The sequence below is a fragment of the Pinus tabuliformis genome, chromosome 6, assembly GCF_031772625.1.
Source record: "Pinus tabuliformis cultivar Carrire ecotype Pingquan chromosome 6, CPIR1, whole genome shotgun sequence".
NCBI classification, from domain to species: Eukaryota; Viridiplantae; Streptophyta; class Pinopsida; order Pinales; family Pinaceae; genus Pinus; species Pinus tabuliformis.
The window spans coordinates 772,108,232-772,135,143 of NC_142292.1; the positions used below are offsets into that span (position 1 = coordinate 772,108,232).

Below are 26,912 nucleotides of genomic sequence, written 5' to 3' on the forward strand. Positions count from 1 at the left end.
CTCTATTGTTAAAATTGGCAACTAGGGCCAAATTCCACTTTTGACAACTCCTTTGGGGAAGATAATTGCAGCATTGAATTCCTCTCTTCGAGAGGACCAAAATCGATATAAAGATTGTCAAATTTGGACAAGGAGAAATGGGTTTTTGAATTTATGCAAAATTTCAGGGTCGGCCTCTCCTTTATGTCGGCTCATTAAACCCAAAGGTCACGTCTCTTCAACCTCACTGATTGTATAAATAGAGGTGCCTCCACCCTCATTTCGGCACATCCATTTTCTCTCTATTTTCTCTGAAATGGCCGCAGAAGAGGATGATTTCCAGCAAAGGTATCAAGGGCTAGTTTGGGATTTGTTTGGTCTTCTTCATGAGCCGAGTTCTTCAGGTAGGAGGCCGAGGTTTCTTAGAGGAAGTCTGGTCTTATGCAATATGTGTTTAAGGGCTATTCTGGACTGCGTCTTTTCTCTTGCAGGCCGCAGTCCCTCTATGAATATTACAGGGGTTCAACATATGTTACATGAAGGATATGATGCCTATGTTTTAGCCTAGCCTGGACCGCACCTACAGCAAGGAAGAGCGAAGTACTTTGAGGGTGATTTCACAGGGTTGCTGCTGTAAGTTAGGGCTGATATGTGCCCTAACCAGAACTGTATGTCTGCCTAGATTCAACCTGTTTTGGGTGTCTTATCTTCAGTGCAAGAGGCCACATTTATTGATCCTGGATCAAGTCAAGTTTGTAGCTGCCTTGACCATCATTGATCTCTGGTTAGGGCTGAAGACTGAAGACTGAATTTGACTGGGCTATCTCCTCTATGTTTGGACAGTGTTAAACTGGGCTATCTTCTCAGTATCTGGACAGTAGTATTGGCAAGTCTACTTTGACTATGATTGTACTCTCTCTCTCTCCTTCTCTGAACATTTGATATTTATAATAAAGAAGATCGATTAAGGGTTTTCCCCGTCTTGGGGTTTTTCCCTGGCTTGAGCCAATATGTGTGTTCTCTTGTCTTGGCTTGTCTTCTGCATTTATCGTCTACGTTCTTTCTTCAGTTACTATCAATGTGATTATGGATTATGTGATTGCTAATGGATCTAAATTAGAATTGTAAATGGGCTAATATGAAACATTGAAGTAATTGTTCAAAGCAAAGAACGCATCATCGAAATTTAACATGGTATCAGAGCTCAGGTGAGGGCAAGCCCAAGGAAGAGAAAGCAATCACAAAATTTGTGGACAAATCTCCATAAATTCTCAGCTGTATTAATGCCAAACTAAGGATCTCCGTTCTAAGTAAGAGTACCCTTCAAAGTTGAGATCTTTATCAAGGTCTATAAGTGACCATGAGGAGCAGTATCACAAGCATTCAATGCAAATCATAAGACTCTTAGCTCTCTTGGCCCCGAGGAATCCCTGAAGATCTAAGGAGAGACAGAATTGAAAGGGGTTTCTGGTTATGGTTATGATAAAGGTTTTGTTGTTGGCTGAATCTCTGCGGGACTAGCGAAGGAAGCAAGAAAGACCGAATTTATTCAAGGATCAAGGGATTTGTTTTATGGTTGCTGGCATCCCTAAACTTTCGGCCTATGTTATGAACCTAATCTGAGGCTCTGATCCATTACAGATACCTGTAGCCCTTGATTTGATAAGAATGATGATATGAAGGTTGGTTAAATTCAGTTTCTGAAATATCTTTACACCAGGACGAGGTCATTACAGATGTGGGCAAAATTCTGAAGCAAGTTGTGAGGAACGAAACTGATGCTATTCGCTTGGCTTGATATTGATCTGGGAACTTACTTTAATAGCAAAGTGCAGATTACTTGAGGTTTCCTTGACAGCATACATGCATATAAGGTATGTCATGATCCAAATCTGAATCTACAGATCTGAAGTGTATGCAAGCTACTTCTGAAGCGTAAATTGTCTTGAAGGAACACACTGGTTCTTATAGTCACTGATTTATGATGTGCTATATTGCTCACTGTTCTGAAATATCAATGGCACAATCCTGTGCGAGAAGACTAGGGACAGAGGTTTGTTTAAAGTCATATGTCACATCAAGGACTTCATTATCTCGTTGAAATATCTTTGTGACTCAAATCTGAAGGAAGTAGGGTTTTATGTTCTGTTTCAAGATTGGTAAGATTGACTATGTATTCCAGACTATAGCAGTGGGCATCATAAGGCATTGACATCTAAAGGCAGGAGGGATCAAAGCAACATTTGTTTTAGGTACATGTGTTATGTCACATCTTTGCAACTATTGAAGGAATCTGACCTATTTAGGAGCAAGTGTTTTATTGCCAGCAGTAAAGGTGTTATTGTCAAGAAGCCTCATTGTCTTCCTTAGCAGAAAAAGATCTTATCAACTGTGTAACGTGTTTTTTTGTTATCATTCAGTTTCCTTGTCATATCATTTCTGCAGCAGATCAAAAGAGTGTCTTACCTTCTTGCAGCAGGCTGTAAAGTTTTTTTTTGTGCTGCAATCTCTATACCTGTGCATGATGAGTGAAGTAGAAGTGATCCATGTTTATTTATTTTTTGTTAATTGGAATGCACTGATGAAAGGCCGTGGTTAATGATCAATGCTGGTATGTAGGCATGGTGCACATGGTTCATATGATTACTCACTGGTACGTAATTTGTGAAATTGAAGGCTGGGAGTAGAAATGATTGGCTTGGCTGTTGTGCGTTTAAAAAGGGCGAGTGATCTAACTTGAAATCATGTGTATGAAGTAAGGACTGCTATACACTGTATGACTCTATATGCCTAATAATGCACATAGGTCTATTGAGGCTATGCAGAATCTAAGTTATATGTGCATACAGCTAGTGAAATTGACTGTACATGATAAGGGAAAAATCGTGCCAGTGTGTGATTACATATTTGCAGTGCAGGGGTGATATTGACAGAATGTATTTGTCATGTTGTTGTAGTCCAGAGCCTGTTGTTGAGGTCTGGTATATATAAACTTGTTCATTAACCAGAAGGCAGAGGACAGGTTCTGAGATCTAGACACTATTCCCTACCAAGATCTTGTGCATGTGGCAGGATTGGAATATGTAACACTGTCAACAAGGGAGAATAGTGATGTGCAGTATGTATGCAGAATCCATTGACCAAGTCATGATTTTGAAGGACAGATGGCCTTATCCTTATCTAGCAGCTGGAGCAATGGAAGTCTATACAGCACCTTTATTCTGGTACCCTTGAAGTCTGAAAGCCAAAAGAAAAGGTGCATGGCACTCTTGAAGCAGTTCCTTACATCAGCCCTTATCAGCATGAAAATCGAGGTACCTTGAAGAAAGTACATACCAGGTCTTATACCTCGGCAAGTACAATGAAAAAAAAGGATATTGTGGGGACCCTGATTAGGTCATTGAGCTCTTTAATGCGTTGAGCCTAAAAGACTGTCTGATGAATATGAAATATGGAAGATCCCTCCTCATCATGGATGGGATAACTTAATGCTTTGGTCTCAGTCATCTAGCAAAGGAAGACAATGCAGCTGTTTTAGGGACAATATCATAGTGCCCTGCGAAAGGTCTTTCACATAAGAAGCTCATGAAGCAAGGCTTCAGAGGGAGCCATAAAATCCCTGACAGTATGACCCAATGATCTGATGTTTGTTGATAAAGACAGTCTTGGCAGATGATGATTATGATTGATCTTAAGAAAAGGGACAGGTTTCAGGTGGATTGGTGATAATGTTTTTGACATAACCACCTTCCTTATATTCAGAGGGAGTCATCTTTTTATTATTTGGGCACTACTCCCTGGACTGGTGAGATAATGAAGCTGCTGATCTGCATATGCATATCATGGGGGATCTCTAGTATCAGCGATGTGCCTTGCTCTGAATAAATCTGGATGGCTGTTTATTATTTTTGTAATTCTATGGTCTGAAGTACATTGCTGATCTGACCATATGGTGAATAGAAAGTGCACATCAAAGGTGCTATATCTCTTGGAATCCACCTTACCTCGTAAATAAATCAAAGACTGAACTCTGCTGCTCTAGGAGCAACATTTAGGCTGAATGAATAAAGCAGCTAGCATGTCTTATTACAAAGACATTTGAGAAAGCTCTTCTGTGAGTTATTTGAACATGTGTTGGAAACCACCGCTGGACATCAGGTACCACTTTATTTGGGATATGGCTCAGTGGGGAACAATCTAGCTTCATCATCACAGGATGGATGTGCAGGTTATCAACATCCTCTCAAACCCCATGATAAGGACAGGTTTAACTTCCTTCAGAGAGAGGTTGGGAGTCCTGGAAAGACCCTACTATGAGGGTCTCGGTTGAACATTGAGCTCTGGGAGCTCTTGGGGGCTTGGGGTACTTCTTTGAGCTATGAGTGACCATAGGGTGAGTGGTTCACCTTCCCCTATAGGTGCGCTGTGTACAGGGTGAGTGGTTCACCTTCCCCTTTGATACCCCATGGTAGTTGACATGTGTGTAGGGTGAGTGGTTCACTTTCCCCTATGATTGCGAACATGTGTGTAGGGTGAGTGGTTCCCCTTCCCCTACTGTTGATGACATATGCATAAGATGAGTGGTTCACTTTCTCCTATGGCATAAGAGCAGGATGAGTGGTTCACCTTCCCGTACTGTTGATGACATATGCATAAGATGAGTGGTTCACTTTCTCCTATGGCATATAAGCAGGATGAGTGGTTCACCTTCTCCTATGGCATATGAGCAGGATGAGTGGTTCATCTTGTCCTGCGGATACCCTAGTGAGAGATGCATTCAGGGATCTTCTTGTGGACATGTCGGTGGGACATGGTTAATCCTTTTCTCACCTGTAGGATGCTTATTCCGTACGATCTGTGGTTGAGATGTCAGTGGGATGTGGTTCATCCTTTCCCCACGTGTAGGATCCTTCCTACTATTGCTAGTTGGCATGCATGTAGGACGTGGTCCATCGTTTCCGTACTCTCAATGATTTGCATGCATGTAGGATGTGGTTCATCCTTTCCCTACGATGGCTATGATGTGTTTGTAGGATGTGGTTCATCCTTTTCCTACGTATGGTTATGACATGTGTTTGTAGGATGTGGTTCATCCTTTTCCTACGTATGGTTATGACATGTGTTTGTAGGATGTGGTTTTTCCTTTCCCTATGTGTGGTTGTGAGCAGCATGTGATATATTCTTTCCCTGCTGACGTTTTGGCATCATCCTACCCATGTAGTCTGGGACACATGAGAAGTACCTCTCATCTGGCCAATGAGTTGGGAAAAGTGGATAGGGACCATAGCACTACCGATGGACGCATCGTGTACTGCTGTACTCCCTGTGTCTAGGATGAGTGATGTTTCTTCAAATTGATCACTTGAGATCAAGTCCGATTGAAATTTCCCCTTTGGTTATGTGGATTGACTTTTGTCAATGGAGAGTGGCAAGGTCTTGTGACTCACTCTCGATTGATTCTTCTTTTATTATTCATATCAATGTTCAGCGGAGTAGAGAAGATCAAAGTAGAGATGAGATATAGAAATGATTCATGACGATAGGATGGCATGATGATCAATGATGATGGATGGATTGGCAAGTGGAATTCTCCCTAGTTGAGAGGGAGTGTTAAAATTGGCAACTAGGGCCAAATTCCACTTTGGACAACTCCTTTGGGGAAGATAATTGCAACATTGAATTCCTCTCTTCGAGAGGACCAAAATCGATATAAAGATTGTCAAATTTGGACAAGGAGAAAATGGTTTTTGAATTTATGCAAAATTTCAAGGTCGACCTCTCCTTTATGTCAGCTCATTAAACCCAAAGTTCACATCTCTTCAACCTCACTGATTGTATAAATAGTGGTGCCTCCACCTTCATTTCGACACATCCATTTTCTCTCTATTTTCTCTGAAATGGCCGCAGAAGATGATGATTTCCAGCGAAGGTATCAAGGGCTAGTTTGGGATTTGTTTGGTCTTCTTCATGAGCCGAGTTCTTTAGGAAGGAGGTTGAGGTTGCTTACAGGAAGTCTAGTCTTATGCAATATGTGTTTAGGGGCTATTCTGGAATGTGTCTTTTCTCTTGTAGGCCACAGTCCCTCTATGAAAATTACAGGGGTTCAACATATGTTACATGATGGATATGATCCCTATGTTCTAGCCTAGCCTGGACTGCACCTACAGCAAGGAGGAACGAAGTACTCTGAGGGTGATTTCACGGGGTTGCTGCTGTAAGTTAGGGTTGATATGTGCCCTAACCAGAACTGTATGTCTGCCTAGATTCAACCTGTTTTGGGTGTCTTATCTTTAGTGCAAGAAGCCGCATTTATTGATCCTAGATCAAGTCAAGTTTGTAGCTGCCTTGACCATCATTGATCTCTGGTTAGGGCTGAAGACCGAAGACTGAATTTGACTAGGCTATCTCCTCTATATTTGTGTTGATTTCTGGTAGCATTGGATGTGCCCTAAGTCTAAAATTTTGTAGGGAAGCTTAGGCACATGTATTCCAAAGAACCCATAAAGCTTTTTGGGAAATTCCACCCATAAACAATTTTATTAAAATAATTAATTATTTTTAATGGGACCCTAATTCTAAACTTAGGAAAAGAAAATAATTAAAGGGTATTAATATAAACTGTGGGTGTAACTTCTAGAAGAGGACGAGGATCAAGCATAAATGATCTTAGCCATTGATTAGGTTCTAATCTGGGCCGTTGAATGTCAACAAGGAGATTATTTAAGGAGGCTTGAGGGTCACTTGGAAAGACACACAAAGAGTTTAGAAGTTCGATTTTATGAAGCAGAGCAGCTGCCGGGAAATTTTCGATAGTGAGTTGTTGAAGTGAGGGGCAGGGATAGATGGGTTGGAGTATCTTCTCCAGGACCCAGGATAAGCAACAGAGAGAGGCAGAGAGACACCAGAAGGGTTGACGCTAGTCCAGAGTGTCCCACGCAAAGCTTGACGCTGAGCCAGAAGGGATCAGGCAGAGACAACATAGTCATCCAGAGTAGAAATCCAAGTTTTGCAGAGGAGCTGACATTTCTGAGTTGGGAAGGTTGGAAACTGCTCTAGAAGGCAAGACGTTTCCCAGTTGTGTTGATGCAGAGCCTTTTGAGGCTGATGTAGGGCCTACGCAGGGCTAGCATCGAGATAGTCAGGGACAGTTGGTTCAGTTTCTGAAACAAACGGGATCTGCCAGTTTATTGTCTCTGTAATTGGATTGCCAGAAGGGCATCCAGAGTTGTATTAAGAAACTACTCCTTAATAATATAAAACCCTCAGACCTATTGCACCGATTATCCCACATTGGGTTTTTCCGAGGGACATTTGTCCAAAAAATACTGTCACTTTTGGGTATCCTTCTATATTGTTCTGTTCTTGTTTTGGACAAATTAATTAATTAAGTGAAGGCTGCAGTTGTATTAGCTTGGATATTTGCTGTAGAAAGTAATAAATATTTTGTTTTAGTAATCAACAGATAGGAGAAGTTTAATCAGTTGCTGCAGTAGTTGATTTGGGTGGGATTCTCGAATTTTCACATGGTATCAGAGTGTTGCAGGTGAAGCAAGAAGAACAGTGCTAGAGAACCCAACGCTGAGAAGTGGGAGATCGAAAAAGCTGCAGGACGCAGTGGTTCAAAACCCCAGAGGGTTTGCACAGTCCTAGCCAGAGGACTGATTTTCGAGGCAGTCTCTCTCTATGAGTGAGTCGACAGAGAGGAAGGACTCCTAGTTTGAAAGTTTGCCGGGTTAGAGGGAGCAGCGCTGAAGCCTCAGCGTGAGGAGAAGCTGGTGGGACGCAGTCTTTTCTGTAGGCCGTTTTGATGGACAAAAATATGTCAGAAGAGAAGGAAGAAGCACAGTCGAGGGAATTTCTTCCTTAGTAAGACTTCCCGCCAAGAAGTCCGTTTTCTTATTGGCTGAGCAGCAACAGTAAGAACCAGAGAGGAGATTTTCGACATTTGTGGTAGAGATGGCAACTAGTGGATTGAGGGATCAGGATAGGTTGGACAAAGCATCCAACTATGTCATCTGGAAGGCTAGAATGTCATTCCTTCTAGATTAGCATGCCCTCTAGACATATGTCGACAACGCGGTGGCTGTGCCTGCAGATGCAGATCTGTTGAAGAAGTACCGAGATGGGATGGTGTAGGCGAAAAGAATGATCCTCGACAGAGTGAAGGATCATGTGGTTTGTCACATCGCTAGCAAAGGGACTGCTAAGGAGACGTGGGACGCATTGTCTACATTGTATCAGGGATCTTCTGAGCAACCGAAGATGTACTTGGAGCAGAAGCTGAGATTCGCTCAAATGCAGAAGGGAGAGCGTGCGGATCCATTCCTCACGAAGCTTCAGGAGACCGGTGATGAGTTTTCAGCTATGGGGTCTACACCTCAAGACTTGGAGTTGGTTAGACTAGCGCTCAATTCTGTCTCAGATGAGTGGCAAGTCTTTGTCCAGAGTATCCTTCGCAGGACGACTTTGCTGAATTGGGATGAAATGTAGGTAGCTCTCAAACAAGAGGAGGTGAGGAGGGACTTGGTCAAGTGTAAGCTTGACGGAAGCAGCAACAGTGGGTTGAAGCCCAAGGAGGAGGAGGATAATGCAACCCTCACATCGAAGGGGCAGCAGGAGCAACGTAGATGTAAGAAGGACCTCTCGAAGATAAAGTGCTTCAAGTGTGGTGAGATGGGTCACTACGCTACTGAGTGTCCTCTCAGGAAGAAGGACAAGGATGAGAAGCACGATCCGAAGGCTGCGCCCTCGAAGATCAAGGAGGAGGAGTTCGCCATGACAGCCAAGATACCTCCAGGAGGGAGTTGGGCTGATTTGGAGCTGTAGTTCGAAAGAGCTACAGATGGGCAGGATCGTTGAGGAGCCCACCTCTTGGATCAATTTCTTGCTATGGGATCCCAGATCAGAAGTAGCAAGATGGACTAGTGTCAAATGGTGCCGAGGAGTGTTGGAGAGACAGTTGCAGTGTTTAGGATCGCCAGAGACTGAGCAACACAGAGCAGAGTTGGCAGAAGTGCAGATGGCACAAAGTAGTAGTCAGCAACAACACAGTGGATTAAGAGGGTCAACGCAGCGACTAGTAGCAGTTAGGCTTCAACATTCACATGGCATCATATTGAACGTAGTTAGTTCAGTGATTTGGGATGTTTTTCCATTGTTGATGGAGTAGCAGCAACAATTTACAGTGTAGTGGCAGTTGGTAATGGTAGTGCCAGCAGCAGCACGGATGCCGAATTTCAGAGGGAGTTGCAGTACGGATGCAGTATTGACAGTGGCAGGGGCAGTAGCTGTACAGATGTAGCATTTGCGCAGTGGTTGGTGGACAACATGTCAGACATCAACAACACAAAGGACGATGTTATGAAGTCAGTGTGATGCTTCAGATTGAAGTCATTACTAAAGCGCATTCCTCGCTAAGAGGGAGTGTTGATTTCTAGTAGCATCGGATGTGCTCTAAGTCTCAAATTTTGCAGTGAAGCTTAGGCACATGTATTCCAAAGAACCCAGAAAGCGTTTTGGGAAATTCCACCCTGAAATAGTTTTATTAAAATAATTAATTATTTTTAAGGGGACCCTAGGCCTAAACTTGGGAAAATAAAATAATTAAAGGGTATTAATATAAACTGTGGGTGTAACTTATAAAAGAAGACGAGGATCAAGCAAAACTGCTCGTAGCCATTGATTAGCTTCTAATCTGGGCCGTTGAATGTCAACAAGGAGATTATTTAAGGAGGCTTGAGGGTCACTTGGAAAGACAGAGAGTTCAGAAGTTCGATTTTTTGAAGCAGAGCAACTGCTAGGAGATTTTCGATGGTGAGCTGTTGCAGTGAGAGGTTGGGATAGTTGGGTTGGAGTATCTTCTCCAAGACCTAGGATAAGAAGTAGAGAGAGGCAGAAAGACACCAGAAGGGTTGAAACTGGGCCAAAGGGGCCCACGCAAAGCTTGATGCTGAGTCAGAAGGGCTCACGTAGAGACAACACAGTCATCTAGAGAAGAAGCTCGAGTTTTGCAGAGGAGCTAACATCTCTGAGTCGGGAAGGCTGGAAACTGCTCCAGAAGGCAAGACGTTTCCTAGATGTGTTGACGCAGAGCCTTTTGAGGCTGACGTAGGGCCCACGCAGGGCCAACACAAAGATAGTCGGGGATAGTTGCTTCAACTGCCGAAACAACTGGGATTTGCCGGGTAGAGTAAGGTAATCTCACTAAGTTTTTCTACCAGTTTATTTTCTTTGTAATTGGATTGCCGGAAGGGCGTCCAGAGTTGTATTCAAAAACTACTGCTTAATAATATAAAACCCTCAGAGTTGCTGCATCGGTTTTCTTGCATTGGGTTTTTCTGGGGACATTTGTCCAAAAAATACTGTCACTTGTGTGTATCTTTCTCTATTGTTTTGTTCTTGTTTTGGGCAAATTAATTAATTAAGTGAAGGGCTCACGTAGAGACATCGCAGTCATCTAGAGCAGAAGTCTGAGTTTTGCAGAGGAGCTAACATTTCTGAGTCGGGAAGGCTGGAAACTGCTCCAGAAGGCAAGACGTTTCCTAGATGTGCTGACGCAGAGCCTTTTGAGGCTGACGTAGGGCCTACGCAGGGCCAACACAAAGATAGTCGGGGATAGTTGCTTCAACTGCTAGAACAGCTGGGATTTGCCGGGTAGAGTAAGGTAATCTCACTAAGTTTTTCTACCAGTTTATTTTCTTTGTAATTGGATTGTCGGAAGGGCATCCAGAGTTGTATTCAGAAACTACTGCTTAATAATATAAAACCCTCAGAGCTGCTGCACCAGTTTTCCCGCATTGGGTTTTTCCGGGGACATTTGTCCAAAAAATACTGTCACTTGTGTGTATCTTTCTCTATTGTTTTGTTCTTGTTTTGGGCAAATTAATTAATTAAGTGAAGGGCTCACGTAGAGACATCGCAGTCATCTAGAGCAGAAGTCCGAGTTTTGCAGAGGCGCTGACGTTTCTGAGTCGGGAAGGCTGGAAACTGCTCCAAAAGGCAAGATGTTTCCCTGTTGTGCTGATGCAAAGCCTTTTGAGGTTGACGCAGAGCCAACGCAGAGATAGCTGGGGACAGTTGGTTCAGCTGTTGGAAGAGCCGGGATTTGCCGGGTAGAGTGAGGTAATCTCACTAAGTTTTTCTGCCAGTTTATTGTCTCTGTAACTGGATTGCCAAAAGGGCATCCAGAGTTGTATTCAGAAACTACTGCTTAGTAATATAAAACCCTCAGACCTGTTGCACCGGTTATCTCGCATTGGGTTTTTCCGGGGACATTTGGCCAAAAAATACTGTGTCACTTTTGGGTATCTTTCTCTATTGTTCTGTTCTTGTTTTGGACAAATTAATTAATTAAGTGAAGGCTGTAGTTGTATTAGCTTGGATATTTGCTGTAGAAGCAGTAAATAATTTGTTTCAGTAATCAACAGATAGGAGAAGTTTAATCAGTTGCTGCAGCAATTGATTCGGGTGGGATTCTCGAATTTTCACAGTTTGGACAGTGTTAATCTGGGTTATCTTCTTAATATTCGGACAGTAGTAATGGCAAGTCTACTTTGACTATGATTATACTCTCTCTCCCCTTCTCTGAACATTTGATATTTATAATAAAGAAGATCGATTAAGGGTTTTCCCCGTCTTGGGGATTTTCCCTGGCTTGATCCAATATGTGTGTTCTCTTGTCTTGGCTTGTCTTCTGCATTTATCGTCTACGTTCTTTCTTTAGTTACTATTAATGTGATTATGGATTATATGATTGCTAATGGATCTAAATTAGAATTGGGAATGGGCTAATATGAAACATTGAAGTAATTGCTCAAAGCAAAGAACACATCATCGAAATTTAACATCTATGCTATGGTCCTAGACATGCTTCCTTCTAAACAATTGGAAATAGGTAAAATTAATGCCAGAGATTAAGTATGCTTGAAAAGCAATTACAAAATCATTGATTGCATCATCACCCCTAGAGTTGTTATTGAACAAGCTATGCAACTGTATGAATTTGGAGTTTTTTGTTGCTTTGTGTACTTTGCGAAGGCATTTGATTTGGTTTATAGGCACTTATTGTTTTAGAGGCTGTCTGATATTGGCAATTCCAAGTCTTTATTGTCTTTGATGAGTCTATTTTTCCAAGGCAATAAAACCCAAAGAATACCTACGACTACTTACCCTCATTTTGAAGATGGTACCCAGGGTAAACCCTAAATTCTTCAGGGCACAAGGCCAGATCAACAATAGGGCTCAAAGTTTTTCCAACAAAATACTCATTATGAGCTCAACTTGTCATGCAAATAGGCCCTATATTAGGAGGATAGCATTCCACCCCACATCGGGCTAGAGGCAATGGATTGTCTGTCATAAGTCTCTATGGGAAAGCTATTGGTCAATTTCGGTGAGTCCATGGTCACTTTTGGCTTTATCAAGTTGGTGTAGCGAAAAGTTTTGAATATGCTTAATAGTTTAATATAATAAAATATATGAATGAATGATGAAATGTTTACAGGGAGGGCCCCATTATATATTCATACAGATACACCTTTTTTGAAAGGTTGTGACTTTTAATTCATTAGTGTCTTTTCATAATTATCTGGTTATTATTATAGTATTATTTTCTTTTATTATTACTTTGCTTATCTTTATTATTATTCTGTACATAACATTGCTGACCCCTTAAAAGAATGCTTTGTTCTCAAAGCAATCCCAAATGAGTATGTCTTTCCTTGTAGTGTTTCATCTTGTTTCTGGGTTTGTTTGAGATTATTTGGGTGACTTATTCGTTGTGGAAATGAAGGATTTGCAACTTCTCTATGTCGAATATTTTGTCCTGTGGAGCCATATAACTTGTAGTTCCTTCTCTACAATTTGAACTCCATAAATTGTTCTTGGAGATTTGTTGCGTATGTTACTAATTGCATTAACCATTCTGCTCCTAACACCAAATCTGTTCCATGAAGTGGTAGAGCATAATATTTGGTTTGTAGTTGAAAATATATTATAGGTATCAAAACTTTATTGCATTGTCTTGTCCCTTTGATTGTTTGACCATCAACAGTTGTAATCATGAGATCCGTCACAAGGTACATGAACATAATTAGTTGTATTGCTAGATTAATATCCACGAAATTGTGGGTACTCCTAGAATCTACTAATATTGTGATTTCTTTTCCTTTTAAGCTTCCTTTGAGCTTTACGGTATTTAGTTTCCTTTTTCTATAATTCCATAACTGTTCTGGATAGTACCCTTTTCCTCAAATGAGGTGGAGTGTATCGTATTATAGGTAGATGTATGTGTTCTCCTTGGATTTTGAAAAGAAAGGATTATAACGAGATCCAGTGGTATCAATTTATCAAAGAATCGGTAGATTGTGTTTATTTCCAAGAGCAGTTATTTATCATATTGCTTTATGTTAATGCTTCTGGAAAGAGTCGTATAAGAAGAATATTTGTTGTGTCAAAAGTCAAGAAAATTACAGATATTGTGGTCTCTTTTTGTGCAGGACAGAAGGCAGTTGGAACTTGCCAGGTGATATGTGCCCCTGCAGAGGTAGTTCTCTGGATGCAGATTATGTTTTACCTGTTTTCCTTTCTTCCTTTAATGGTTTTATTGATTCAGGAGAAAATAAGATTTCTTCGAAAAATTTAGTGAGGTTTTTGTTCGGATGGTGTTTTGTTTTCCCCCCATGAGAAAAGGATAACATATAGAAATCAGGTAGTTAGGGGATCCAGTTTCTTATTCATCCAGTTTGTCATATGCAGAGCCTCAGAGTTCCCTATCTGTCGTTTTGAGAAGCTGGGCTGATTACTACAGCTGGAGATGCCTCCCTCTTGATTCACCAGTTGCTTTGCTGTTGCACTGGGTATGGAATGTTCTGATATAAGTATTATTTTTTTTAGTTGCATTCTGGATAGGCCTGGGCCTGTTTACTAATTCATTTGGTTGAAAAGGCACATCATTTTCTGTAGCACCAGAACATTGTGTGTCCTTTGCCAAAATGTAGTTGTGATCTGCCCATCCTTGATAGAAAAAAATGATAGTTCTTTATGATATTGTAGTGCACTTCTCTAAAAATGGCAGTCTATTAAAGTATGCACTCTCAAGACTGCATATTGTTTCAATCTTTGCTTTCATGTGTGCCTTTTCCATTATTTCCCCTAATTTGAAAGTTGACTTTCCATTTCGGAAGACTTCCTGTTGTAATGTTGCTGCAATCTTGCATTTAGTTGCTAATAGTTTCCTGAGCTGTTAATATTCAATTGAGGTGGAGGCTCGTCAAAAGGTACATCATTCTGACAGCATAATCGATCAGCTTCTCTTTGATATTACATTCACATTGCGCAGATTTGGCTGAGGATTAGATACTTTCGATCTTGTCTAGAGAGAAGATGCAGGATAATGTAGGCTTTGGAGCCTGCCATCTTTTCTTGCCAAGCAAATGGAAAATGGTACTAGTGTAGCATATCCCTATACACTTAGTCATTGCATATGGTAATTATTTAAAAAAAACCTTGAATTTAGTTGAGTCTCAAGCAGTGGTGAATTAACCCAGCCATGTAAGGTTTTTTATGAGTTTCAGAAATAAAACTAAGATTTGATTATTTGTTAAATGCATGATGATTCACTTAGTTGTCTTTACAAACGTGATGGTGAATTTTATCATTTTTTTGCATTGAACTTTCTTTTCACCACCCTCCTTCGTAGCATTTTGCTTCTCAAAGAAGATTACTGCTCCCCACAGGACGATGACAGTGCTGTTTCTTGGAGACTTCTTTGCTCCTCCAGTCTATCTACATTTCTGTTGGTTTACCCCCTTTCAAGGATTCTCTTGATGTGACTTGAGAGAGGACATCTACAAACAGTACTTACTGGTCACTTGGATTTCCCTTCTGAAATACTTTGATTTCCCTTCTGAAATACTTTGGTCCTGAGATGGATTTGTATTTTGATCACGTCATATAATTCAGGGATTGCCTTTTGTTAGACCCAAGTATACTCAAAAACACGGGATGCACAGCCTTAGGATTTCTGTAGGCCAGCATACTGTGTGTTCACACCATTTCCAGGTTGATACAAACTATCACATCCCAAGGCTTGTGAGGATCTGCCAGGTTTGTCACCTTTAAGACATTGAGTTGGAAGATCATCTTATCTTTTGGTGCCAGACTATGAGATCAGGGGGAGGTTCCAGCATTTCTATTGGGAATCAGGGGAAGATCTCTACACTTTGTTCAGCTACTGGGACTACAGTTGTGTAGCCCTATTGTTGAGGGAGGCGTTACTCATATTTACACGAGTGGCAATTGCATATTTTCCAGGTTAACTTGCATTGATGCTGATGGACTATAGATACACACCTTTATTTTTTGGCTTGAGGATGGTTATCATGGTCCTCTTTGATGGATCACGTGGTTGATCTTGGTTGTCATGATTGCTTCAGTGGCTTTTGTGGTGGATCTCCTTGGTGCATGGTGTTGTGTCATGTTGCTTTCTTCATTTTTTGGTGCCTGGATTAGATGGTGATGATGGTCCTTAGTGCTATTTCATGATTAGCTCACTTGATGATTGTGCTAGTGCTCATCATGTTGCTTCCTTGCATGGAGGCTTGGTCATGGTTGATGTGATTACCTTGGAGGAGTGCCTTCATATCTTACATGTCTATATCACTCTCATGGTCATACTTAACAAAATAGATAGTGAATCTCATGTAGTGCTTACCTCCTTGTCATACTTTGAGCACGCTAGGGGGTTGACTAGTGTTTTCATGATGACCTGTTACATGTTTCTTCTAGGGGAGTGCTCCTCTACTTCAGATGTCTATTACACTATTGTGATGATATCTAATGAGATAGATAACTTACGTTGTAGAATGCTCACCTCTTTGCTATACTTTGGAGCACCCTAGGGGGGTTTGGTGGTGATATTTTGTAATGGAGCACCCAAGCTCTTGGAGTGTCCACTGTACTCCCATAATGATGTTTGACATGATAGACAACTTTTCTTAGTGAGTGATTACCTCCTTGGCACATTTCTCAACAACCTAGGGTTTTAAGGAAACATTTTGCCGTGGTTGATGGTTCAAACACCTTGGTGAGGGTGCCCTAGGAATTTGTGTCTATTGTGTTCTTGTGGCCATATGAACAAGATAAATGCTTAATTTTGGGGAGTGCTCCACTCTTCCTTGGACTTTTAGCACTCAACCTATAGGAGGAGGAGTGATGATGCGACATCTTGGCTGAGGGAGCTTTGGCTTTTTTGTGTCAATTGTGGCCTCATGGTGATACTTGACTAGATAGGTGTTTGTTCTTGTAGAGCGCCTTGCCTCATCATTGATTTTCAACACTTGGCTTAGCCTACAAGTGATTTTTCAGCGTGACCATGGTGATGGATGCTATAGGCTATAGCTTGACCTAAGGTATCTAGTGTCCATAGAGGTCCCATGTAGGTATTCTACAGGACAAACACTTAAAATAGGGGAGCAGTCTAACTCTTCATGGTTTTCCAACATCTTATAACTTCATTGGAGGGTCCAACTCACTCCCTCTTGTAACTTGACTCCATTTACTAGAATGATTTGGTTCTTTGTTGTGTTTTGAATCTTGATACGAAGGTTGCACTTCTTAATGAATTAAAACCTCACACTAATCGAGTGCCTTCTTTGCACACTTATAGAGGTATATCTCATGGATAAATGTATTTTTCGCATTGATGGAGGTTGTGGAAACATGTAGAGGTGTTTGGATGACTTTTGATTTACAGTGTTTATTTCATGATGATCAACCTCCTATCTTGAGATGGACTCCATCTACGTTGATCTATGGAGGGTTACATGATTTTAAGGCCACACATGCCACCTGGAGGTTCTATTAGCACATTTATTGAGGTTGGTATGTGCATTCATAGTTCACATCACTTGAGCCCTCCACCTTTTCAACAATCTATCTCCATGTTGAAGACTTGATGAGGCTACTTGCACATGTCACCATGCTATTTGTAGAAGTCCACTTGAGGATTTGGATGGCACTCTTAAACAGGCTTCTTGATGAGATCGCCTTGCACATTTCTATATTCTATATTTGTTGAGGGTGTCCTAGACTGTGGAGTGTTTATTTGGTTCTCCTTGACTACTTCTACCTTGGGATCATGCGACACTTGCCATATTGACTCATTCTTGCCATATTGAGGTCGTTCAACTTCACACACACCTACTTCACATATATGAACACACTTCTAGAGGGCATACTTGTGGATAGATGTCTATCTTTTTATTTTTGGAGCATGGACTTCATCTGATCCTCAAGCAAAGAAGGCACCCTTATCTCTTGGCTCTATCTTTAGAAAGTTATTGTGTCTGTCTCATTGTTTATTCATTGTTGAGTTAGGTCTTGGAGTTAGTTAGACGAGAATTCATCGTGTTGAAGAATGTAACTAGGTTCGGTCTTCATAATTGTACTTGAAGTCAAAATGTAATATTTGTCAAAAGAAAAGCAAAACTAATTTTTATTATTATTGAATTGACTTGTTAAAGCATGGGTTTCATGCTTGGGTCAGTTGTTATAGGTCAAGCCTCCATTGTAGGCTTTAGGATTATTTATTTGGGTCAAAGTCAATATGTTTGTTTGGTCAAAGACTCCTCCATCAAGATAGCCTCAAAAGAATCACCATCAAGTCAACTTTCCTCAATGAACTCAAGTCGGCCTAAATATAAATTGGAGACACAAATGCTCAAGTAATCATGTCAGCTTATTACACATAGAGGCAACTGTATATACAAGCCTAAAGGCATTCGCTCAAATTATAATTTTAGACAAGAATTTGAGAAGAAATATTTCGGTGATATCATAGGGATGTTCTCAGTGCAATCATAGAAGTTCGGATCTCAGAGAGAAAGTTTCGGTGCTATTATAGTGAGAAGTTCGGATTATAGAGCTCAGATTTCAGAGAGGAATTTCGGTGAATTCAAAAATGTTTGGTGTCACTGCGAGAGCTCGGATTAGGCACAGGGATGTTGGAATTTCTAAGTTTAACCCGTTAGAAATTCTTCTTGTACTATCTGATTTATTTCTTCCTACTTATTCAATTACTTAACAAGTTATTTACCTTGAAAATACTGAAAGTAAATACAAGTACAATATCAACCATTGTTTTACAACCAGGCCGAGTCAACTCGGAAACGGCCTGGTCAAACCGAGCCAATAAAAAAAATTACGACCAGGCCAGCTAACCGGCTAGGTTGGCCGAGTCAACTATGACTCGGCCTAGTCATCCAATGACCAGGCCGAGTCATAGTTGACTCGGTCAACCAGGCCGAGTCCGTATTGACCAGGCCGAGTCAATGAAAACCGGCTGGGCAGCGTAAATCATGATTGACATGGTTGCTGAGCTTTGTCTCATACATAAAAGGAGGATGACCTTCATTACAGAAGCTGACCTGATTGGCATTCTATCCAAAAAATTGTTATGTTTGAGTTATGAGTGGCAAACTGCAAGCCTGCAGTAAAAGGAGAAGACTTGATATGTCAAGTTACAATCAGTGTGCTAGTGTATAAACTCTCAAGTAGCCGCAGACTTCAAGGAGCTGAGCTAGAGAGGAGAAGGTAGGACGAGTTTGCTTCTCTGCTTCTTATGTTCTGGTACAAGTTGAGTTAGGAGGGCTGGACATGTAGCTGATGCATGGTTCTGGGCATATGGTTTGTTGTTTATCTTTGTGATCAGGCCGTGTTAATTTCTGTGCACAAGAGGAGGGCCGATACCCTTGTATTTTCTGGAGAAGGAGACTGTAAGGCCTGTGGAACAGCTGGTGTGAGGGCCAAGTTCCTCAACTATATGCACAGGAGAGTTAAGACCTAAAAGGTGAGGTATACACAGAGTTTCAGAGGTCTGATGTGGCTGAGTTAGGGTTTGACCTGAGGCAGTTGCAAAAGCCCTAAAGAGGTTTGAAAATCCTCTGTGGTTTAAAGTGCACAGGACCAAGACTTTCAGGGCTGAAACAGAAATCCTTGAAAGGTATGTAGGCTGAGTTTTTGTTGAGATAGATTACTGTGGGTTGTGAGTTAAAGTTTGTTCAACAAGAAGGTTTGGACAGTGGCTGTATGTGCCCTATATAGTGTCTCATGAGCAGTTGGGTTATTGTGTTGAGGGCTGTTTGTTGGTGTCCCAAGTGAAGTGACTTCAGAGTAGCTTTGTTATTGTTAGAGGGAAGATTTGATTAGCTTATGAACAGTCTCATTTGGTGTTGCAGACCACTGTGTGAAGGCAGTAGACGCTTGAGCCTAAGTTCAATGACATTGGAGGAGCAGTGCCTTTGATAGAAGCCAAAATTTGATGAGCTGTTGTGCAAGAGAATCTGAAGGTACAAAGGACCTTGTGAGCAGCTGTGGCAGAGGCATTGGAACAATAGTACTCTTTGCAAGTATAGGTGGCAAAGGACTTGTCGAGTGTTCAAGACAAGTGGATTGAAAGGGCTGGTGTAAGCACTTCTTTAGCAAGTCATGTTTGTTCTTGTTCTTGGGCAGATTGAGGATCATAGATTGTTGATCTCAAGCCCTAGTTTTTCTTTCATCAGGGCTAATTGTAAGGGCCATGATCCATGGTATGGGAGCCCTATGTTTATTGTATGAAAATTGTAATATAACAAGTTTTGGGTTGACAAAAATTGTGTACTTCATTGATTCACTGTTGTATATTTTCTGCTGTGCAAAGTGCTTGGTGTTGTGGCTTTTTAGTGTGTTTGTGATAGTGTTTTAGACAGACTTGATTTTGAATTGCCAAGGAAAAGTCAACACTACATGGGCTAGGTCACTATGTAGCCATTGGGTACCATTTTGATATAATGGATTGGTTCATGAGCCTACGTTGATCATATGTTGTCTTCCATCTATATTATAATGCTATGTGTTTGGAAACATGAATGAAAATCTTTAAAATTATGTTTAAAATATTTAAAATTATGTTTTTTTATAAAAAAAATAAATATTTAATGTATTTTTTACAACGACCGAGTCATTGAAATCGACTAGGCCGAGTCATTACCGAGTCGGAGTCGGAGTCGGAGTCGATCCTCGGCCGAGTCGGAGTCCGAGTCGGAGTCGTAAAACACTGGTATCAACACATACAGATCATCAACTGAAAGTAAACAAGCACGCAAGTGACACCGTTGTTTTTGGACTAATGTCCTAAAAAAAACCCAATGCAGGAAAACCGATATAGCTATTCAGAGGGTTTTATTATTATGCAGTTTCAAAATACAACCTGGGTGCCAGAAATGGCTCACCCAACAGAGAGTGCCCTCGGCAGTAGTACCTCTAAGTGGGAGACAGATATTCCAGCTAAATCATCAAATGAACGATACCACAACAACAATGCAACTTCTGCTGCTCTGCGTCACTCTGATAGGGACTGCGTCACCCTATCCGGCTCTCTAGCTCCTAGTTTGTCCCACGAAATGCTCCCAGCGCTACCTCTAGGCACTGTGTCAACCTCTCAGGCACAACGTCAGCCTCTCTGGGCTCTGCGTTAGCTTCTGGAGCCTCTGCGTCAGCCCCTTGACCCTATGCATCTCACACATTGCCCTCTCTAGCTCTGCGCAGCTTCTGGATGCCTCTGCGTGGCCTCTAGCTGGCTCTGCGTCCCTCTCCTGGCTCTGCGCTGATTCTCCTGGTACTAACTTTGCCTCTTTGCTATGTGTTCATTGCCCCTCAGCTGCAACTTAGATCAGTCACTCAATTTACTCAGCAAACCCTGCCCCAGAAAATTGAGTTCTTGATCTCTCTTGGTGTGTTCTCCAACTGACCCTCAAGCCTCCTCTTATACTTTTCTCGTTGGTCCATCGACAGTCGAGATTAAATCTCTAATCAACAGCTAAGATTAGATTTGGCTTGATCCATGACTTTTGGATCATTCTATCCCAGTTTTATATTAATACCCATTAATATTTCATTTTTCCTAAGTTTAGACTTAGGAACTCCATTAAAAATATTAATTATTTTAATATCTTCCAAACTGATTAGATTCTGCCCAAACCCTTTCTGGGTCTTGGAGATCTCATGTGCTTGACCCTCTCCACCAATTTTCGTGGCTAGAGCACATCCGATGCTACCCCAAATCAACAAGGGATGATCTCGATGCTACCATAATAACCACAATTTAGTGTTATCGCAGATTCGGTGCTACCACAATTCGGTGCTATTACAAGATGATTTCAGTGCAGTGACAAGATCTAGATGCTATCACAGTGAGATGGTTTCGTTGCTGCTACAATGACAAGGTCTAGGTGCAGTGAAGAAGGTTTTGGTGCTGCCAAAGTGACAAGGTCTCAAAGTGAGATGGTTTCATTGCTATCACAGTGATAAGGATTCGGTGTTCTCACAGTTACAAGGATGACTTGATGGAGGATGTCTTGGGTCTAGATTGTAAGGGTCTTGGTCATCTCATCTTGAATCTACTGAAGGAAGAATTTTGACTGGGTTTTCCCCAAGAGTGGGGTTTTGCCCTGGCAGCGTGCCTACATCTTATGTTCTCTTCTATTTGTTGCTTGGCATTAATCTTGATGATAAGAAAAAGATAATTCGAAAGAACAAATAATAATAATGAAAAACTTCACAAGATAATGTCATAATAAGAGAAATCGTGTAACTGCCACTCTTTGGATTTCTCAACACATCGAGAATTGTTTCCTAAAGTATTTTACCATAACCTCCTAGAGATTGTGGATCTCAACAAAATCTTTCTACTTTTAATAAAATGATTATTATAGAATATTACTTTATATTTATTTATGGGAGAGATTAATGGATCTAGTAAAACAACTCATTTATTATTGTATGAAAGAGTTGAGCTTAAACCTATATAAGTGTTTACTTTGTCTATTTGCAACTTGGGAATTTTTGGTGTAAATGAAAGAAGCTCTAAGCCATTGAAATACTAGTTGTGTTTATTTTGTCTAAGTGATGGATCAATATTAGTATGATTTCTTTATGTGTGGCTATTTGTTGTAGGTGCTACAATTAGAAGTTTTATTGCAAGTGTATGGATGACAGAGACCTCAAGGGCCAAACAAAGGTGCATCTATCTCATTGGAAAGGGCTATGGTAATGGTTTCCTCCCTCTTATCTCCCTTTTGTGTCATTTACATTCAATATAAAAACATTATACGATCTATATCAATTGATTTGGTTTGTTTGTAGATACTCCATGGTAGTTACCAACTTTGAAGTTTGTCTTAAGCAGTGGATTGTTATAGATCCTCCAGTTTGTCTTAAGCAGTGGATTGTTATAGATCCTCTCATCCATTATGTTTGTAAATCAAGCAACCAAGTTAGGGGTTATAGTTATGCACATCAGTTGATTGCTTGTTTTTCTCTAATCCATTTTAGAACTGCCCTTTGAAGCTTCTAGATGACTCCATTGCCCTGTTGAAAAATGTAACTAGTGTTGGTCTTCATAATTGTATTTGAGTCATGATGTAATGTATTAGAGAAAAGAAAGAAAAAAGAATTTTATTATTAAAGAAATTGACTTATTAAAGCATGGGTTTCATGCTTGGGTCAATTTTGTTTAGGTCAAAGCCTCCATTGAAGGTTTCTAGGGTTTATGTCAAGTATCCTTGTCCATGTCATAATGTAAAAGACCCTTCTTGGGCTTCATTTGTCAAGAAAGAAATTTATTTTAATGTAAATTAGGTCAATTAGGCCTCCTCCACCAAGTTGGCCTCAAACTGGACAAGTCGGCCTAACTGAGGGGCATAAACACCTATATAAAGGCAACAACTCGACCTCATTTGGAGCGCTCACTCATCAAGTTTGATCTGTAATTTCTGGGAGAAGAAAAAGTGCAAAATTCAAGGGAAGAAGAGGAAAGGGCTAGCAAAGGAGAAAAAGTGCGAAATTTTCTCTCTCTCTCTCACATGTGTGAAGCTACTGAGCTATTGGAGGGGCTAAAACTGTAGTGCTAAGGCTGGGCCAAAATTCTTGATTTGATGGGGGCCGAGATTCTGGGATGTTGTTGAGCTAAAGATGCTAGACAAGAAGAGACTATTGGCGTTTGCTGAATCATATTGGAAGGCTGACTTGGTGGAGGAGGAAGGTCTTTGGGTCTAGGGTCTTGGTCTATCTCGACTTGAATTTTCTAGTGGAAGAGTTTGATTGGGTTTTCTACTATAGAGGGGTTTTAGCCCTGGTTGAGTGCCTACATCTGTTGTCTTTGATCTTTGTGTTTTGCTTTTGATAATTGCTTGATGAAACAGGGATACAAGAATAACATAAGAAAGTTAATAAGAACTCAAAGATATCACAAGTAATTATCAACATGAGAAAATCTTTCTACCTTTCTGATTTTCTAACATTAGTATTAGAGCTAAGGTGAAGAAGGAAGAAAAAGGCAGCTCGAAGATCCATTGAAGTAAAGGGGATCAAAGGAAGATCATTAAGGTAAAAGACAAGGAAAAGAAGCCTACTATCTATCGGAACTATGTCAACTTCAATGAAGGGAGAAAACAAGTTGGAAGGAGCCTCTAACTATAGAGCATGGAAAAAGGGGATAGGTCTTATCCTCGCTAAACATAAAGTTCTAGATTTTTCTCAAGGGAAAATTGAGAAACCTACAGATGATGCAGGAAAGGAAAAGTACATGGAAACTAACATATTAACCATGAATCTAATAGTAGATGGAGTAAAGGATAATTTGATTCCATACATATCAAATATAGACTCTACACCAGCAATGTATGAAGCTCTCTCTAAACTGTTCACCATCAAGAACATTGGACAGATAGAAAGTCTCAAAAATGAATTAAGAACTATTAAGATGACGAAAGACGATGCTGTGTCATCCTACTTTGTAAGGATATCTAGAATCAAAGATGAACTCCAAGCAATAGATGAAGTTGTACTAGAAAAGGAGCTCACAATTGCTGCTCTTGGAGTGCTTTTGCATAAGGAATTAGTAGTTGGAAGGATACACCAACATTCGAACAAATGTGGAATGTAGGTAGTAAAAAAGAAGCCCGGATATCATTAGTAAACAACAAGAAGGAGGATGAAGAAGAAAATGCCTCTAATGCCTATTATGGTCATCATAAGAAGAAGGGACCCTTCAAGAAGTTCAAAGGACCAAAGAAGAAAGTTGACCTATCCAAAATTGAATGTTACAACTGTCATACAATGGGTCATTACAAAAATCAATGTCCTGAGAATCCAAGGAATAAGAAGAGGGATAGGGAACAAGCAAATATCACTGATGAAGCTTCACCTAAGAAGAACAAGACTGAGGAATCAAAAGTCAAGGACTTATACTACTAAGTCCTCTCTTACATATCCTTCTTATTCTTGTATTGTTTTCCTTTACGTTTTGATATCTAGAGTTTGCAGGTCTAATGTGTCTTGTTAGAACATTTTTGAATTATTTTGATAAGTGTTAGCTATCCCTCAAGATTGGTTTAAGAGGGAGCCTTCACCACTTTACCAAAAGATAAGTATCTTGTTCCTTGTTTCCTCTTTTATGTTTGGTTTCCCTTTCATATCAAGATCTGTTTGTATTATATGCTAATGACCTTTTCTCTGTATTTTCCTTGCTAGGAAAGATTGCAGAATACACAAAGATTATGGAGGAGACTTCAAAGGATAGACTTTAAGTATGGAAAAAATTTTGTTGCAAAGGCAACCCTTCAAGAATTAATGTCCTACAGTGTTTGTTACAAGAACAATTCAAGGTCTGTCTTAAACAACAAGTTTTGTTACAAGGTTCTCTTCATAGAAAAGGTATGTTCATTCTCTTTTGAAATTTGCTTTACACTACCGACATCATTATGTCCAAGGTTTTGAATCTTAAAGATTCTTGTTAGGGTGATTAATCATTAGATTGAATCTACCCTCGCTATACTATGATTTGATCATTCTTGTGAAACCCTAATCCTTAGGGTTCACTGTAAAACCCTATCCTCTTGTTGCTAGGGGTATGCCAATTATGAAACCCTAGTCCTCTTAGGGTTGTTGATGAAGTCTAGAAATCCTGTTCTTTTGAAGCTTAGGGTTTTGGTATTGTTATGATAGAAACCCTAATTCTTTAGGGTTTGTTGTTAATGTCTAAGTTATGTATTGATACCCTAGATCTTTAGGGTTTGGTGAATTAGGTTTTATAAGCAAAACCTCTATAGTAAGATCCTAGAAATAAAACCCTAGGTGTATATTCATCTGTATGATCGTAACCCTAGTCTGAATAAAATTGTTGTATTTTTAACTTTGATGTATTAATGTTTGTGTCTTGGTTTTATCTAATTAATATTGATGTGAGTATGCTAACTTAATGTTTTTGGTTTGTGAACTCTTGGATTTGTAATAAAAACACTTGTAGAGATTGATATTCTAGAATATGATGATATTGTTTTCAATATGATTTAGTTTTGATGATAAAATCTAGGCTATGCAACAAACCCTAGTAGAGTCTGATGTATAATTCTAAAAGTATATTGTTGAAACCGTGTATGTATAGTACTATGATTAGATTGTTCGCTGATATTTAAGGCTCTATGTCTCGAAGATGGAGTCTAGGTTCTATGCCAAAACCCTAGTAAGAAGTTGAAGTCCAGTATATAAAAAGATGTGTCTCTTGCTGATTATGAACCTAACTAGGTTTAGGTATTTTTTGTCTAAAGTTTGAATGCTTTGATGCTTCCATTGTAATGACATGATAAACGTATTATAATTGTCTTCATACTTCTGTATATTTGTATTTGGTTGTACTTGTTGTTGAAGATTTGTAGGTACATAATCTTCAAGATGTAGAAGATGTTCATATTGATAAGCATGATGAAGGAAGCTATAAGAATGATGATGATCAAGATGACCTTGATGCCATGAGAAACAAATGAAGACTTGAAAAGATGAAGTTTCTCTAAAATTATGAAGCTGCTAATCTCCCCAAGTTGAGAGTGAGCTTGGATAGAAGAAAGGTAATATCTCTCTAGTTGAGAGGGAGGGCATATAATGATAATCATAATGAATACCTTGAAGTAAGAATGAAACTGAATGAATGAAAGTACTAAATATGAATGTTTGTGATTCATGAAGTTATAAACAAAAGACTTGAGAAGTACGGAGACTATATTTGGTGTTGTTGAAGAAATGGAAAAAGAAAATTGAAGATGGCATAAGCAACATCAAAATGATTGAGGACCCTGAAGGTTTGTGTTTACTTGTATATATACATTTGAAAGTTTATTACTGATTAGGGTTGTGATTGTGTAGGATCTCTCCATAAAAGATTAAACGTTTGAAGCATGCTTGGATTGGTGGGTATATTTGATTTAGTTGAATAAGAGAGATGAAGCATCTTATGGCATGATGCTTGGGAGGACATCTGGCCGACCTATGTGTTGATGTCTAGATCCCGAAGTAGGGAGGGTGGCATTGGTAATGGAGCTCCGACCTTGGATACGCACCTATATCCTTGGGTTGGTGGTAGAGCTTAAAAGCCTGATGTTACCTAGAGTGGCTAAAGCTCGAGTCCATCTCAGTCCCACCCGATTAGAGTACACTGGTCAAGGATCTAATCTGTAGCATTACATGTGTTGTGACTCTTCATAGAGCATATCATTTTGAGATCTTCCATGCACGTCTGTATATATGTAATTATGAATACTTCCCTAGTTAAGAGGGAGTGTTGTAGAATGTATCTAGTGTCAGTCTTCATAATTGTATTTGAGTCATGATGTAATGTATTTGTCAAAAGAAAGAAAAAGGAATTTATTATTAAAGAAATTGACTTATTAAAGCATGGGTTTCATGCTTGGGTCAATTATTTTTAGGTCAAATCCTCCATTGAAGGCTTCTAGGGTTTATGTCAAGTATCATTGTCCATGTCATAATGTAAAAGACCCTTCTTGGGCTTCATTTGTCAAGAAAGAAATTTATTTTAATGTAAATTAGGTCAATTAGGTCTCCTC

The 26,912-nt window shown here is 40.0% G+C and overlaps 1 protein-coding gene across 2 annotated transcripts in view; it reads left to right on the forward strand.

The window, feature by feature from the left end:
• The window catches only part of LOC149261004 (zinc ion binding protein), a 449,429-nt gene that overhangs the window by 164,534 nt on the left and 257,983 nt on the right, over positions 1 to 26,912 (forward strand). For both annotated transcript variants that reach the window (XM_089421537.1, XM_089421534.1), the window contains exons 4-5: positions 13,476 to 13,522; positions 13,735 to 13,835. In XM_089421537.1, coding sequence (XP_089277663.1) covers positions 13,476 to 13,522; positions 13,735 to 13,835 — 148 coding nt within the window. The remainder of the gene's footprint in view (positions 1 to 13,475; positions 13,523 to 13,734; positions 13,836 to 26,912) is intronic.